Raw genomic sequence first — 18,046 nt, 5'->3', positions numbered from 1 at the left:
ACTGTACCGACATCTTTTAGGCATGAAGCGGTTGGACTGTACCGACATCTTTTAGGCATGCAGCGGTGGGACTGTACCGACATCTTTTAGGCATGAAGCGGTGGGACTGTACCGACATCTTTTAGGCATGAAGCCGTGGGACTGTACCGACATCTTCTAAGCATGCAGCGGTGGGACTGTACTGACATCTTTTAGGCATGCAGCGGTGGGACTGTACCGACATCTTTTAGGCATGAAGCCGTGGGACTGTACCGACTTCTTTTAGGCATGCAGCGGTGGGACTGTACCGACATCTTTTAGGCATGAAGCGGTGGGACTGTACCGACATCTTTTAGGCATGAAGCGGTGGGACTGTACCGACATCTTTTAGGCATGCAGCGGTGGGACTGTACCGACATCTTTTAGGCATGAAGCGGTTGGACTGTACCGACATCTTTTAGGCATGAAGCCGTGGGACTGTACCGACATCTTTTAGGCATGAAGCGGTGGGACTGTACCGACATCTTTTAGGCATGAAGCAGTGGGACTGTACCGACATCTTTTAGGCATGAAGCAATGGGACTGTACCGACATCTTTTAGGCATGCAGCGGTGGGACTGTACCGACATCTTTTAGGCATGAAGCCGTGGGACTGTACCGACATCCTCTAAGCATGCAGCGGTGGGACTGTACCGACATCTTTTAGGCATGAAGCAGTGGGACTGTACCGACATCTTTTAGGCATGAAGCGGTGGGACTGTACCGACATCTTTTAGGCATGAAGCAGTGGGACTGTACCGACATCTTTTAGGCATGAAGCAATGGGACTGTACCGACATCTTTTAGGCATGAAGCGGTGGGACTGTACCGACATCTTTTAGGCATGAAGCGTTGGGACTGTACCGACATCTTTTAGGCATGCAGCTGTGGGACTGTACCGACATCTTTTAGGCATGAAGCGGTGGGACTCTACCGACATCTTTTAGGCATGAAGCGGTGGGACTGTACCGACATCTTTTAGGCATGAAGCGGTGGGACTCTACCGACATCTTTTAGGCATGCAGCGGTGGGACTGTACCGACATCTTTTAGGCATGAAGCGGTGGGACTGTACCGACATCTTTTAGGCATGCAGCGGTGGGACTGTACCGACATCTTTTAGGCATGAAGCGGTGGGACTGTACCGACATCGTTTCGGCATGAAGCGGTGGGACTGTACCGACATCTTTTAGGCATGAAGCGGTGGGACTCTACCGACATCTTTTAGGCATGAAGCGGTGGGACTGTACCGACATCTTTTAGGCATGAAGCGGTGGGACTGTACCGACATCTTTTAGGCATGAAGCGGTGGGACTGTACCGACATCTTTTAGGCATGAAGCGGTGGGACTGTACCGACATCTTTTAGGCATGAAGCGGTGGGACTGTACCGACATCTTTTAGGCATGAAGCGGTGGGACTGTACCGACATCTTTTAGGCATGAAGCGGTGGGACTGTACCGACATCTTTTAGGCATGAAGCGGTGGGACTGTACCGACATCTTTTAGGCATGCAGCGGTGGGACTGTACCGACATCTTCTAAGCATGCAGTGGTGGGACTGTACCGACATCTTCTAAGCATGCAGTGGTGGGACAGTACCGACATCTTTTAGGCATGAAGCGGTTGGACTGTACCGACATCTTTTAGGCATGCAGCAGTGGGACTGTACCGACATCTTTTAGGCATGAAGCAGTGGGACTGTACCAACATCTTCTAAGCATGCAGTGGTGGGACTGTACCGACATCTTCTAAGCATGCAGTGGTGGGACAGTACCGACATCTTTTAGGCATGAAGCGGTGGGACTGTACCGACATCTTTTAGGCATGAAGCCGTGGGACTGTACCGACATCTTTTAGGCATGAAGCGGTGGGACTGTACCGACATCTTTTAGGCATGCAGCAGTGGGACTGTACCGACATCTTTTAGGCATGAAGCGGTTGGACTGTACCGACATCTTTTAGGCATGCAGCGGTGGGACTGTACCGACATCTTTTAGGCATGAAGCGGTGGGACTGTACCGACATCTTTTAGGCATGAAGCCGTGGGACTGTACCGACATCTTCTAAGCATGCAGCGGTGGGACTGTACTGACATCTTTTAGGCATGCAGCGGTGGGACTGTACCGACATCTTTTAGGCATGAAGCCGTGGGACTGTACCGACTTGTTTTAGGCATGCAGCGGTGGGACTGTACCGACATCTTTTAGGCATGAAGCGGTGGGACTGTACCGACATCTTTTAGGCATGAAGCGGTGGGACTGTACCGACATCTTTTAGGCATGCAGCGGTGGGACTGTACCGACATCTTTTAGGCATGCAGCGGTGGGACTGTACCGACATCTTTTAGGCATGCAGCGGTGGGACTGTACCGACATCTTTTAGGCATGCAGCGGTGGGACTGTACCGACATCTTTTAGGCATGAAGCCGTGGGACTGTACCGACATCTTTTAGGCATCAAGCGGTGGGACTGTACCGACATCTTTTAGGCATGCAGCGGTTGGACTGTACCGACATCTTTTAGGCATGAAGCAGTGGGACTGTACCGACATCTTTTAGGCATGCAGCGGTTGGACTGTACCGATATCTTTTAGGCATGAAGCGGTTGGACTGTACCGACATCTTTTAGGCATGAAGCGGTGGGACTGTATCGACATCTTTTAGGCATGAAGCGGTGGGACTGTACCGACATCTTTTAGGCATGAAGCGGTGGGACTGTACCGACATCTTTTAGGCATGCAGCGGTGGGACTGTACCGACATCTTCTAAGCATGCAGTGGTGGGACTGTACCGACATCTTTTAGGCATGAAGCAGTGGGACTGTACCGACATCTTCTAAGCATGCAGTGGTGGGACTGTACCGACATCTTCTAAGCATGCAGTGGTGGGACAGTACCGACATCTTTTAGGCATGCAGCAGTGGGACTGTACCGACATCTTTTAGGCATGCAGCAGTGGGACTGTACCGACATCTTTTAGGCATGAAACGGTTGGACTGTACCGACATCTTTTAGGCATGCAGCGGACGGACTGTACCGACATCTTTTAGGCATGAAGCCGTGGGACTGTACCGACATCTTCTAAGCATGCAGCGGTGGGACTGTACCGACATCTTTTAGGCATGCAGCGGTGGGACTGTACCGACATCTTTTAGGCATGAAGCTGTGGGACTGTACCGACATCCTCTAAGCATGCAGCGGTGGGACTGTACCGACATCTTTTAGGCATGCAGCGGTGGGACTGTACCGACATCTTTTAGGCATGCAGCAGTGGGACTGTACCGACATCTTTTAGGCATGAAGCAGTGGGACTGTACCGACATCTTTTAGGCATGCAGCGGTGGGACTGTACCGACATCTTTTAGGCATGCAGCGGTGGGACTGTACCGACATCTTTTAGGCATGAAGCGGTTGGACTGTACCGACATCTTTTAGGCATGAAGCAGTGGGACTGTACCGACATCTTTTAGGCATGAAGCAATGGGACTGTACCGACATCTTTTAGGCATGCAGCGGTGGGACTGTACCGACATCTTTTAGGCATGAAGCGGTGGGACTGTACCGACATCTTTTAGGCATGAAGCCGTGGGAGTGTACCGACATCTTTTAGGCATGAAGCGGTGGGACTGTACCGACTTCTTTTAGGCATGAAGCCGTGGGACTGTACCGACATCTTTTAGGCATGAAGCGGTGGGACTGTACCGACATCTTTTAGGCATGCAGCGGTGGGACTGTACCGACATCTTTTAGGCATGAAGCGGTGGGACTGTACCGACATCTTTTAGGCATGAAGCGGTGGGACTGTACCGACATCTTTTAGGCATGAAGCGGTGGGACTGTACCGACATCTTTTAGGCATGAAGCGTTGGGACTGTACCGACATCTTTTAGGCATGCAGCTGTGGGACTGTACCGACATCTTTTAGGCATGAAGCGGTGGGACTCTACCGACATCTTTTAGGCATGAAGCGGTGGGACTGTACCGACATCTTTTAGGCATGAAGCGGTGGGACTCTACCGACATCTTTTAGGCATGCAGCGGTGGGACTGTACCGACATCTTTTAGGCATGAAGCGGTGGGACTGTACCGACATCTTTTAGGCATGCAGCGGTGGGACTGTACCGACATCTTTTAGGCATGAAGCGGTGGGACTGTACCGACATCGTTTCGGCATGAAGCGGTGGGACTGTACCGACATCTTTTAGGCATGAAGCGGTGGGACTCTACCGACATCTTTTAGGCATGAAGCGGTGGGACTGTACCGACATCTTTTAGGCATGAAGCGGTGGGACTGTACCGACATCTTTTAGGCATGAAGCGGTGGGACTGTACCGACATCTTTTAGGCATGAAGCGGTGGGACTGTACCGACATCTTTTAGGCATGAAGCGGTGGGACTGTACCGACATCTTTTAGGCATGAAGCGGTGGGACTGTACCGACATCTTTTAGGCATGAAGCGGTGGGACTGTACCGACATCTTTTAGGCATGAAGCGGTGGGACTGTACCGACATCTTTTAGGCATGCAGCGGTGGGACTGTACCGACATCTTCTAAGCATGCAGTGGTGGGACTGTACCGACATCTTCTAAGCATGCAGTGGTGGGACAGTACCGACATCTTTTAGGCATGAAGCGGTTGGACTGTACCGACATCTTTTAGGAATGCAGCAGTGGGACTGTACCGACATCTTTTAGGCATGAAGCAGTGGGACTGTACCAACATCTTCTAAGCATGCAGTGGTGGGACTGTACCGACATCTTCTAAGCATGCAGTGGTGGGACAGTACCGACATCTTTTAGGCATGAAGCGGTGGGACTGTACCGACATCTTTTAGGCATGAAGCCGTGGGACTGTACCGACATCTTTTAGGCATGAAGCGGTGGGACTGTACCGACATCTTTTAGGCATGCAGCAGTGGGACTGTACCGACATCTTTTAGGCATGAAGCGGTTGGACTGTACCGACATCTTTTAGGCATGCAGCGGTGGGACTGTACCGACATCTTTTAGGCATGAAGCGGTGGGACTGTACCGACATCTTTTAGGCATGAAGCCGTGGGACTGTACCGACATCTTCTAAGCATGCAGCGGTGGGACTGTACTGACATCTTTTAGGCATGCAGCGGTGGGACTGTACCGACATCTTTTAGGCATGAAGCCGTGGGACTGTACCGACTTGTTTTAGGCATGCAGCGGTGGGACTGTACCGACATCTTTTAGGCATGAAGCGGTGGGACTGTACCGACATCTTTTAGGCATGAAGCGGTGGGACTGTACCGACATCTTTTAGGCATGCAGCGGTGGGACTGTACCGACATCTTTTAGGCATGCAGCGGTGGGACTGTACCGACATCTTTTAGGCATGCAGCGGTGGGACTGTACCGACATCTTTTAGGCATGCAGCGGTGGGACTGTACCGACATCTTTTAGGCATGAAGCCGTGGGACTGTACCGACATCTTTTAGGCATCAAGCGGTGGGACTGTACCGACATCTTTTAGGCATGCAGCGGTTGGACTGTACCGACATCTTTTAGGCATGAAGCAGTGGGACTGTACCGACATCTTTTAGGCATGCAGCGGTTGGACTGTACCGATATCTTTTAGGCATGAAGCGGTTGGACTGTACCGACATCTTTTAGGCATGAAGCGGTGGGACTGTATCGACATCTTTTAGGCATGAAGCGGTGGGACTGTACCGACATCTTTTAGGCATGAAGCGGTGGGACTGTACCGACATCTTTTAGGCATGCAGCGGTGGGACTGTACCGACATCTTCTAAGCATGCAGTGGTGGGACTGTACCGACATCTTTTAGGCATGAAGCAGTGGGACTGTACCGACATCTTCTAAGCATGCAGTGGTGGGACTGTACCGACATCTTCTAAGCATGCAGTGGTGGGACAGTACCGACATCTTTTAGGCATGCAGCAGTGGGACTGTACCGACATCTTTTAGGCATGCAGCAGTGGGACTGTACCGACATCTTTTAGGCATGAAACGGTTGGACTGTACCGACATCTTTTAGGCATGCAGCGGACGGACTGTACCGACATCTTTTAGGCATGAAGCCGTGGGACTGTACCGACATCTTCTAAGCATGCAGCGGTGGGACTGTACCGACATCTTTTAGGCATGCAGCGGTGGGACTGTACCGACATCTTTTAGGCATGAAGCTGTGGGACTGTACCGACATCCTCTAAGCATGCAGCGGTGGGACTGTACCGACATCTTTTAGGCATGCAGCGGTGGGACTGTACCGACATCTTTTAGGCATGCAGCAGTGGGACTGTACCGACATCTTTTAGGCATGAAGCAGTGGGACTGTACCGACATCTTTTAGGCATGCAGCGGTGGGACTGTACCGACATCTTTTAGGCATGCAGCGGTGGGACTGTACCGACATCTTTTAGGCATGAAGCGGTTGGACTGTACCGACATCTTTTAGGCATGAAGCAGTGGGACTGTACCGACATCTTTTAGGCATGAAGCAATGGGACTGTACCGACATCTTTTAGGCATGCAGCGGTGGGACTGTACCGACATCTTTTAGGCATGAAGCGGTGGGACTGTACCGACATCTTTTAGGCATGAAGCCGTGGGAGTGTACCGACATCTTTTAGGCATGAAGCGGTGGGACTGTACCGACTTCTTTTAGGCATGAAGCCGTGGGACTGTACCGACATCTTTTAGGCATGAAGCGGTGGGACTGTACCGACATCTTTTAGGCATGCAGCGGTGGGACTGTACCGACATCTTTTAGGCATGAAGCGGTGGGACTGTACCGACATCTTTTAGGCATGAAGCGGTGGGACTGTACCGACATCTTTTAGGCATGCAGCGGTGGGACTGTACCGACATCTTTTAGGCATGAAGCGGTGGGACTGTACCGACATCTTTTAGGCTTGCAGCGGTGGGACTGTACCGACATCTTTTAGGCATGAAGCCGTGGGACTGTACCGACATCTTTTAGGCATGAAGCGGTGGGACTGTACCGACATCTTTTAGGCATGAAGCGGTGGGACTGTACCGACATCTTTTAGGCATGAAGCGGTGGGACTGTACCGACATCTTTTAGGCATGAAGCGGTGGGACTGTACCGACATCTTTTAGGCATGAAGCGGTGGGACTGTACCGACATCTTTTAGGCTTGCAGCGGTGGGACTGTACCGACATCTTTTAGGCATGAAGCCGTGGGACTGTACCGACATCTTTTAGGCATGAAGCGGTGGGACTGTACCGACATCTTTTAGGCATGAAGCGGTGGGACTGTACCGACATCTTTTAGGCATGAAGCTGTGGGACTGTACCGACATCTTTTAGGCATGAAGCGGTGGGACTGTACCTACATCTTTTAGGCATGAAGCGGTGGGACTGTACCGACATCTTTTAGGCATGAAGCGGTGGGACTGTACCGACATCTTTTAGGCATGAAGCGGTGGGACTGTACCGACATCTTTTAGGCATGCAGCGGTGGGACTGTACCGACATCTTTTAGGCATGAAGCGGTGGGACTGTACCGACATCTTTTAGGCATGAAGCGGTGGGACTGTACCGACATCTTTTAGGCATGAAGCGGTGGGACTGTACCGACATCTTTTAGGCATGAAGCGGTGGGACTGTACCGACATCTTTTAGGCATGAAGCGGTGGGACTGTACCGACATCTTTTAGGCATGAAGCGGTGGGACTGTACCGACATCTTTTAGGCATGAAGCGGTTGGACTGTACCGACATCTTTTAGGCATGCAGCGGTGGGACTGTACCGACATCTTTTAGGCATGCAGCGGTGGGACTGTACCGACATCTTCTAAGCATGCAGTGGTGGGACTGTACCGATATCTTCTAAGCATGCAGTGGTGGGACTGTACCGACATCTTCTAAGCATGAAGCGGTGGGACTGTACCGACATCTTTTAGGCATGAAGCGGTGGGACTGTACCGACATCTTTTAGGCATGAAGCGGTGGGACTGTACCGACATCTTTTAGGCATGAAGCGGTGGGACTGTACCGACATCTTTTAGGCATGCAGCGGTGGGACTGTACCGACATCTTTTAGGCATGAAGCGGTGGGACTGTACCGACATCTTTTAGGCATGAAGCGGTGGGACTGTACCGACATCTTTTAGGCATGCAGCGGTGGGACTGTACCGACATCTTTTAGGCATGCAGCGGTGGGACTGTACCGACATCTTTTAGGCATGAAGCTGTGGGACTGTACCGACATCTTTTAGGCATGAAGCGGTGGGACTGTACCGACATCTTTTAGGCATGAAGCGGTGGGACTGTACCGACATCTTTTAGGCATGCAGCGGTGGGACTGTACCGACATCTTCTAAGCATGCAGTGGTGGGACTGTACCGACATCTTTTAGGCATGAAGCAGTGGGACTGTACCGACATCTTCTAAGCATGCAGTGGTGGGACTGTACCGACATCTTTTAGGCATGAAGCGGTGGGACTGTACCGACATCTTTTAGGCATGAAGCGGTGGGACTGTACCGACATCTTTTAGGCATGAAGCGGTTGGACTGTACCGACATCTTTTAGGCATGCAGCGGTGGGACTGTACCGACATCTTTTAGGCATGCAGCGGTGGGACTGTACCGACATCTTTTAGGCATGCAGCGGTGGGACTGTACCGACATCTTTTAGGCATGAAGCGGTGGGACTGTACCGACATCTTTTAGGCATGCAGCGGTAAGACTGTACCGACATCTTTTAGGCATGAAGCGGTGGGACTGTACCGACATCTTTTAGGCATGAAGCGGTGGGACTGTACCGACATCTTTTAGGCATGAAGCGGTGGGACTGTACCGACATCTTTTAGGCATGAAGCCGTGGGACTGTACCGACATCTTTTAGGCATGAAGCCGTGGGACTGTACCGACATCTTTTAGGCATGAAGCGGTGGGACTGTACCGACATCTTTTAGGCATGCAGCTGTGGGACTGTACCGACATCTTTTAGGCATGAAGCGGTGGGACTGTACCGACATCTTTTAGGCATGAAGCGGTGGGACTGTGCCGACATCTTTTAGGCATGAAGCGGTGGGACTGTACCGACATCTTTTAGGCATGAAGCGGTGGGACTGTACCGACATCTTTTAGGCATGAAGCGGTGGGACTGTGCCGACATCTTTTAGGCATGAAGCGGTGGGACTGTACCGACATCTTTTAGGCATGAAGCGGTTGGACTGTACCGACATCTTTTAGGCATGCAGCGGTGGGTCTGTACCGACATCTTTTAGGCATGAAGCGGTGGGACTGTACCGACATCTTTTAGGCATGAAGCAATGGGACTGTACCGACATCTTTTAGGCATGCAGCGGTGGGACTGTACCGACATCTTTTAGGCATGAAGCGGTGGGACTGTACCGACATCTTTTAGGCATGAAGCCGTGGGAGTGTACCGACATCTTTTAGGCATGAAGCGGTGGGACTGTACCGACTTCTTTTAGGCATGAAGCCGTGGGACTGTACCGACATCTTTTAGGCATGAAGCGGTGGGACTGTACCGACATCTTTTAGGCATGCAGCGGTGGGACTGTACCGACATCTTTTAGGCATGAAGCGGTGGGACTGTACCGACATCTTTTAGGCATGAAGCGGTGGGACTGTACCGACCTCTTTTAGGCATGCAGCGGTGGGACTGTACCGACATCTTTTAGGCATGAAGCGGTGGGACTGTACCGACATCTTTTAGGCATGAAGCGGTGGGACTGTACCGACATCTTTTAGGCTTGCAGCGGTGGGACTGTACCGACATCTTTTAGGCATGAAGCCGTGGGACTGTACCGACATCTTTTAGGCATGAAGCGGTGGGACTGTACCGACATCTTTTAGGCATGAAGCGGTGGGACTGTACCGACATCTTTTAGGCATGAAGCCGTGGGACTGTACCGACATCTTTTAGGCATGAAGCGGTGGGACTGTACCAACATCTTTTAGGCATGAAGCGGTGGGACTGTACCGACATCTTTTAGGCATGAAGCGGTGGGACTGTACCGACATCTTTTAGGCATGAAGCGGTGGGACTGTACCGACATCTTTTAGGCATGCAGCGGTGGGACTGTACCGACATCTTTTAGGCATGAAGCGGTGGGACTGTACCGACATCTTTTAGGCATGAAGCGGTGGGACTGTACCGACATCTTTTAGGCATGAAGCGGTGGGACTGTACCGACATCTTTTAGGCATGAAGCGGTGGGACTGTACCGACATCTTTTAGGCATGAAGCGGTGGGACTGTACCGACATCTTTTAGGCATGAAGCGGTGGGACTGTACCGACATCTTTTAGGCATGAAGCGGTGGGACTGTACCGACATCTTTTAGGCATGAAGCGGTGGGACTGTACCGACATCTTTTAGGCATGAAGCGGTGGGACTGTACCGACATCTTTTAGGCATGCAGCGGTGGGACTGTACCGACATCTTTTAGGCATGAAGCGGTGGGACTGTACCGACATCTTTTAGGCATGAAGCGGTGGGACTGTACAGACATCTTTTAGGCATGAAGCGGTGGGACTGTACAGACATCTTTTAGGCATGAAGCGGTGGGACTGTACCGACATCTTTTAGGCATGAAGCGGTGGGACTGTACCGACATCTTTTAGGCATGCAGCGGTGGGACTGTACCGACATCTTTTAGGCATGAAGCGGTGGGACTGTGCCGACATCTTTTAGGCATGCAGCGGTGGGACTGTACCGACATCTTTTAGGCATGCAGCGGTGGGACTGTACCGACATCTTTTAGGCATGAAGCGGTGGGACTGTACCGACATCTTTTAGGCATGAAGCGGTGGGACTGTACCGACATCTTTTAGGCATGAAGCGGTGGGACTGTACCGACATCTTTTAGGCATGAAGCGGTGGGACTGTACCGACATTTTTTAGGCATGAAGCGGTGGGACTGTACCGACATCTTTTAGGCATGAAGCGGTGGGACTGTACCGACATCTTTTAGGCATGAAGCGGTGGGACTGTACCGACATCTTTTAGGCATGAAGCGGTGGGACTGTACCGACATCTTTTAGGCATGAAGCGGTGGGACTGTACCGACATCTTTTAGGCATGAAGCGGTGGGACTGTACCGACATCTTTTAGGCATGAAGCGGTGGGACTGTACCGACATCTTTTAGGCATGAAGCGGTTGGACTGTACCGACATCTTTTAGGCATGCAGCGGTGGGTCTGTACCGACATCTTTTAGGCATGAAGCGGTGGGACTGTACCGACATCTTTTAGGCATGAAGCGGTGGGACTGTACCGACATCTTTTAGGCATGAAGCGGTGGGACTGTACCGACATCTTTTAGGCATGAAGCGGTTGGACTGTACCAACATCTTTTAGGCATGCAGCGGTGGGACTGTACCGACATCTTTTAGGCATGAAGCGGTGGGACTGTACCGACATCTTTTAGGCATGCAGCGGTGGGACTGTACCGACATCTTTTAGGCATGAAGCGGTGGGACTGTACCGACATCTTTTAGGCATGAAGCGGTGGGACTGTACCGACATCTTTTAGGCATGAAGCGGTGGGACTGTACCGACATCTTTTAGGCATGAAGCGGTGGGACTGTACCGACATCTTTTAGGCATGAAGCGGTGGGACTGTACCGACATCTTTTAGGCATGAAGCGGTGGGACTGTACCGACATCTTTTAGGCATGAAGCGGTGGGACTGTACCGACATCTTTTAGGCATGAAGCGGTTGGACTGTACCGACATCTTTTAGGCATGCAGCGGTGGGTCTGTACCGACATCTTTTAGGCATGAAGCGGTGGGACTGTACCGACATCTTTTAGGCATGAAGCGGTGGGACTGTACCGACATCTTTTAGGCATGAAGCGGTTGGACTGTACCAACATCTTTTAGGCATGCAGCGGTGGGACTGTACCGACATCTTTTAGGCATGAAGCGGTGGGACTGTACCGACATCTTTTAGGCATGCAGCGGTGGGACTGTACCGACATCTTTTAGGCATGAAGCGGTGGGACTGTACCGACATCTTTTAGGCATGCAGCGGTGGGACTGTACCGACATCTTTTAGGCATGAAGCGGTGGGACTGTACCGACATCTTTTAGGCATGAAGCGGTGGGACTGTACCGACATCTTTTAGGCATGCAGCGGTGGGAGTGTACCGACATCTTTTAGGCATGAAGCGGTGGAACTGTACCGACATCTTTTAGGCATGAAGCGGTGGGACTGTACCGACATCTTTTAGGCATGAAGCAGTGGAACTGTACCGACATCTTTTAGGCATGAAGCCGTGGGACTGTACCGACATCTTTTAGGCATGAAGCGGTGGGACTGTACCGACATCTTTTAGGCATGAAGCGGTTGGACTGTACCAACATCTTTTAGGCATGCAGCGGTGGGACTGTACCGACATCTTTTAGGCATGAAGCGGTGGGACTGTACCGACATCTTTTAGGCATGCAGCGGTGGGACTGTACCGACATCTTTTAGGCATGAAGCGGTGGGACTGTACCGACATCTTTTAGGCATGAAGCGGTGGGACTGTACCGACATCTTTTAGGCATGAAGCGGTGGGACTGTACCGACATCTTTTAGGCATGAAGCGGTGGGACTGTACCGACATCTTTTAGGCATGAAGCGGTGGGACTGTACCGACATCTTTTAGGCATGAAGCGGTGGGACTGTACCGACATCTTTTAGGCATGAAGCGGTGGGACTGTACCGACATCTTTTAGGCATGAAGCGGTTGGACTGTACCGACATCTTTTAGGCATGCAGCGGTGGGTCTGTACCGACATCTTTTAGGCATGAAGCGGTGGGACTGTACCGACATCTTTTAGGCATGAAGCGGTGGGACTGTACCGACATCTTTTAGGCATGAAGCGGTTGGACTGTACCAACATCTTTTAGGCATGCAGCGGTGGGACTGTACCGACATCTTTTAGGCATGAAGCGGTGGGACTGTACCGACATCTTTTAGGCATGCAGCGGTGGGACTGTACCGACATCTTTTAGGCATGAAGCGGTGGGACTGTACCGACATCTTTTAGGCATGCAGCGGTGGGACTGTACCGACATCTTTTAGGCATGAAGCGGTGGGACTGTACCGACATCTTTTAGGCATGAAGCGGTGGGACTGTACCGACATCTTTTAGGCATGCAGCGGTGGGAGTGTACCGACATCTTTTAGGCATGAAGCGGTGGAACTGTACCGACATCTTTTAGGCATGAAGCGGTGGGACTGTACCGACATCTTTTAGGCATGAAGCAGTGGAACTGTACCGACATCTTTTAGGCATGAAGCGGTGGGACTGTACCGACATCTTTTAGGCATGAAGCGGTGGAACTGTACCGACATCTTTTAGGCATGAAGCGGTGGGAGTGTACCGACATCTTTTAGGCATGAAGCGGTGGAACTGTACCGACATCTTTTAGGCATGCAGCGGTGGGACTGTACCGACATCTTTTAGGCATGCAGCAGTGGGACTGTACCGACATCTTTTAGGCATGAAGCGGTGGGACTGTACCGACATCTTTTAGGCATGAAGCGGTGGGACTGTACCGACATCTTTTAGGCATGAAGCGGTGGGACTGTACCGACATCTTTTAGGCATGAAGCGGTGGGACTGTACCGACATCTTTTAGGCATGAAGCGGTGGGACTGTACCGACATCTTTTAGGCATGAAGCGGTGGGACTGTACCGACATCTTTTAGGCATGAAGCGGTGGGACTGTACCGACATCTTTTAGGCATGAAGCGGTTGGACTGTACCGACATCTTTTAGGCATGCAGCGGTGGGTCTGTACCGACATCTTTTAGGCATGAAGCGGTGGGACTGTACCGACATCTTTTAGGCATGAAGCGGTGGGACTGTACCGACATCTTTTAGGCATGAAGCGGTTGGACTGTACCAACATCTTTTAGGCATGCAGCGGTGGGACTGTACCGACATCTTTTAGGCATGAAGCGGTGGGACTGTACCGACATCTTTTAGGCATGCAGCGGTGGGACTGTACCGACATCTTTTAGGCATGAAGCGGTGGGACTGTACCGACATCTTTTAGGCATGCAGCGGTGGGACTGTACCGACATCTTTTAGGCATGAAGCGGTGGGACTGTACCGACATCTTTTAGGCATGAAGCGGTGGGACTGTACCGACATCTTTTAGGCATGCAGCGGTGGGAGTGTACCGACATCTTTTAGGCATGAAGCGGTGGAACTGTACCGACATCTTTTAGGCATGAAGCGGTGGGACTGTACCGACATCTTTTAGGCATGAAGCAGTGGAACTGTACCGACATCTTTTAGGCATGAAGCGGTGGGACTGTACCGACATCTTTTAGGCATGAAGCGGTGGAACTGTACCGACATCTTTTAGGCATGAAGCGGTGGGAGTGTACCGACATCTTTTAGGCATGAAGCGGTGGAACTGTACCGACATCTTTTAGGCATGCAGCGGTGGGACTGTACCGACATCTTTTAGGCATGCAGCAGTGGGACTGTACCGACATCTTTTAGGCATGAAGCGGTGGGACTGTACCGACATCTTTTAGGCATGAAGCGGTGGGACTGTACCGACATCTTTTAGGCATGAAGCGGTGGGACTGTACCGACATCTTTTAGGCATGAAGCGGTGGGACTGTACCGACATCTTTTAGGCATGAAGCGGTGGGACTGTACCGACATCTTTTAGGCATGAAGCGGTGGGACTGTACCGACATCTTTTAGGCATGAAGCGGTGGGACTGTACCGACATCTTTTAGGCATGAAGCGGTGGGACTGTACCGACATCTTTTAGGCATGAAGCGGTTGGACTGTACCGACATCTTTTAGGCATGAAGCGGTGGGACTGTACCGACATCTTCTAAGCATGCAGCGGTGATTCCTTTGATTAAAAAGCGTGGCTTGGACTTTTCTGTACCTTTCAAAATTTAGGCTGATATCTAAACTTACTTTTCTTTTCAAGATTCCATAGAAAACATTGAAAAACTTCATTGGCAGCTTAAGTCATTCCTGGATAAGCTCAATATTTTGGAGATGTTTCAGTCTTTGTTTAAAACCCCCACAGTACTGAGTCGGCCATGTTGAAGGTTTGTAATGATATTTATTTAGCTACAGACTCGGGTCACTCTGTTGTCTTGGTTCGGTTAGACCTAGGAGCTGCCTTCGATATAGTGGCCCATCAAATCCTCCTGTCTCGCCTGGAGACTTGGGTCGGTATTGGTTCAGGTCCGACCTATCAGAGAGAAGTTTCAGTGTTTCAGTTGGAGCCGCTGAGTCTTGTGCAGCACCTCTTACATGTGGAGTACCTCAAGGCTCTATACTCGGTCCTCTTCTTTTCTCACTGTATCTACTTCCTCTCGGCTCTATTCTCCAAAAACATGGCATCTCATTTATATGCTATTAGAGAAGAAGAGTAATGCTTACTCTGCAAACCAGATTCTACTGTGCATTCCTGAAATCAAGACTTGGATATCTTTAAAATTAAACCTCCTCTGTCTTTGCACCGCTTAGAGATGTTAATCCATGCTTTAATCACAAATTGTTTAGACTGTTGCAACGCACTTTATGTTGGTCTCAGCAAGTCGTTGCTTACTCGACTTCAACTGGTTCGCTGCTGGTCGACTCCTAGCTATTACTATAAATTTACACGTATTTTCTCTTTGGCTTTTAAATCAGTTTGAGTGGCTGGTTATTTTATTGCTTTCTACTCTTATTGTTTTATATTTAATTTTTAATTCACTTGTTCTACGTATTCTAAATTGCTCTTTAACTATGTGCACTTTGGCCAATCTGGATTGTTTGTAAAGTGTTCTATAAATAAAGTTGAGTTGAGGATAAATTGGAATGTTATTGTGCACCACGTTCCTTGTTTACCCTCCTCACGCCTGTACTCACGTTGCTACGCACAGTTTTAGAAATGAAGCCCCTGGTGTTCCTTAGTGATGAAGACGACGATAAAAGGACTGGCTTATCCTTTTTTCTCTGCATTATGTGTTCTCTGTTCTATGCTCTGTGCTCTCTGTTCTATGTTCTGTTTTTTGTGTTCTGTGTTTTTTGTGTTCTTGTTCCGTGTTCTCTGCTCCGTGCTCTCTGACACATTCTTGGTGTTTCAGGTGTACTCGGCGCTGTCCCGGGTTCCCAACATGCAGGTCTATGGCAAACAGGACATTCCCGAACGCTTCCACTATAAAAGAGGGAAGTTTGTCTCCCCGCTGACTCTGGTGGCCGATCCGGGCTGGTTCATCGCTGAGGTAACCTGCTACTGCTTCCACACATCATGTTAAAGAGCTACTCAGGCCTTCATGAAAGGTTCTCTTGTGTGCAGAACAAATCTAGACTGCCGTACTGGAAGAACGACTCCGGAGAGCCCTGGGCATGGCAGAATGGATGGCACGGTTATGACAACGAGTTCATTGACATGAGAGGATTTTTCTTGGCAACAGGACCTGGTGAGAAGTTCCTCTGAGTGTTTGAGAGGAGCAAAGAGATTTCAGAGTAAAAGTGCAGATATTTGTTGCTCCATGTTGTTCAGATCATCAGTCTGAAGCTGGTGGTCCTATTCATTCCTGACCTGTTGGAGCTGCTCTTTAACTTTCTTCTGACATCCTCCTTTCACATCATCTTCTTTTAACTTGTTTTTGTGTTCTCTTGGTCTGGAACACATAATATATACAAAATACTTTGTTAGCACCTGCAGCTAGCGACTTCAAGTCAGCAGCCATCAGAACGATTGGAAGAAACCCCTATTTTTCTGTCTTCTGCCTCCCTGGATTTTCTCCTCTTCCTTTCCAACTTGTTTGGTATTTGATGGTATTTAGCTGATTATCTTGGATGGAAGAGTTTTATCAGCTGATCCTTCTGGTAAACAACTCATCCATCGCCATGAAAACGGGAGCAGTACACTCTCCGAACCAGTATGAAAACATCTTCATCTGTTCAGCAGGAAACACAGCTGATGGATGGAAACCCATCAGATATTCTGTCAATGTTTTAGTTGGAATTTCCAGTAAACATGAAGAGATAACTGCTGTTAAAAATTGTTTTAAAGCAAAACTTAACTAAACAACTTAATTTTGTTTCATGTGACAGAATTGTTAAAGAGGAAAAAACAACTTGTAATTTTTATTTAATTTTACACCAAACAATGATCTTAATAAGGATTAAAATGAAAGCATTTCCCAGTACATGTACTAAAAAGATTTTTCCTTCATTTCATTCAGACTTCAAGAAGAACACTCGGGCCGGTCCAATTCGAGCCGTGGATGTCTACAACTTGATGTGCTGGACACTCAATGTGGACCCGTTACCCAACAACGGATCCTGGTCCCGGGTAGAGTATCTGCTGAGTGGTTGTGATTGTCCAGTCCAGCCAGTAACCTGCTGGACCTGCTGCTTTGGTGCATTGTTGGGACTACAGTTGACTTTACACACTCTGTGAAACTGAAGTTGAATGTTTTCACACGGCCTTGTGAGTCTGAGCCTGGATCCCAGCAGCTGATTTTAAAAAAATCCTTCACCAATGTTTTCTTCATTAAAAGTGAAATTTTCTTTTTTGGTCATTTTTTGGTTATTTGTGACCATAAATGTGTTAAAAGTTTGCTTTCTCTTTGCTTTACCACGTGGAGGAAATGTTTTACACATAGGCTTCATTCAGAAAGTTTTTTGTACAACAAATTAACGTTTTAACCTCATATTTCTATGGTTCTTTCTAACATAAAACTCTTTGATTCATTTGTCAGCTGGAGAAACATTGCATAGAAACACAGTCTGATTAATGAAAATCTTTAATTCTGATGTAAAAACTGATCTTCAAATAAATTTATCATGATTTGCAAAAAGCTTCCAGTTTAATTTTCTAGCAGCATGAAATCAGTTTACCAAGCAAGACATAACTCGTGTCCGTCTGTTCATCCATCTTCGATCCTAAGCCTTCTGTGTCTCGGATTAAAAGTGTAAATCTTGAGCCGTGTGGAACATGGAAGAGAATGTGTGGAAATCAACTGATGATGTCGGAAAGTGGGTGAGAAAGTTGCAGCTTTTTAAAAATGTCT

At 49.5% G+C, this 18,046-nt stretch overlaps 1 protein-coding gene across 1 annotated transcript in view; it reads left to right on the top strand.

Moving 5' to 3' along the window:
- enpp6 (ectonucleotide pyrophosphatase/phosphodiesterase 6) overlaps positions 1 to 17,467 on the top strand; it is a gene marked incomplete at its 5' end in the record, with an annotated part of 98,753 nt that extends 81,286 nt beyond the window's left edge. Inside the window, 3 exons of the mRNA XM_079249702.1 lie at positions 16,109 to 16,246; positions 16,321 to 16,444; positions 17,216 to 17,467. Of these exons, the coding sequence (XP_079105828.1) occupies positions 16,109 to 16,246; positions 16,321 to 16,444; positions 17,216 to 17,433 (480 nt within the window). The 3' untranslated portion in view covers positions 17,434 to 17,467. The remainder of the gene's footprint in view (positions 1 to 16,108; positions 16,247 to 16,320; positions 16,445 to 17,215) is intronic.
- Positions 17,468 to 18,046: the final 579 nt, after the last annotated feature.

Source organism: Telmatherina bonti, assembly GCF_933228915.1.
Source record: "Telmatherina bonti genome assembly, chromosome: 12".
Classification (NCBI taxonomy): Eukaryota; Metazoa; Chordata; class Actinopteri; order Atheriniformes; family Telmatherinidae; genus Telmatherina; species Telmatherina bonti.
The sequence above is the reverse complement of the archived record's forward strand: the minus strand, read 5'-3'. Positions and strand labels throughout refer to the sequence as shown.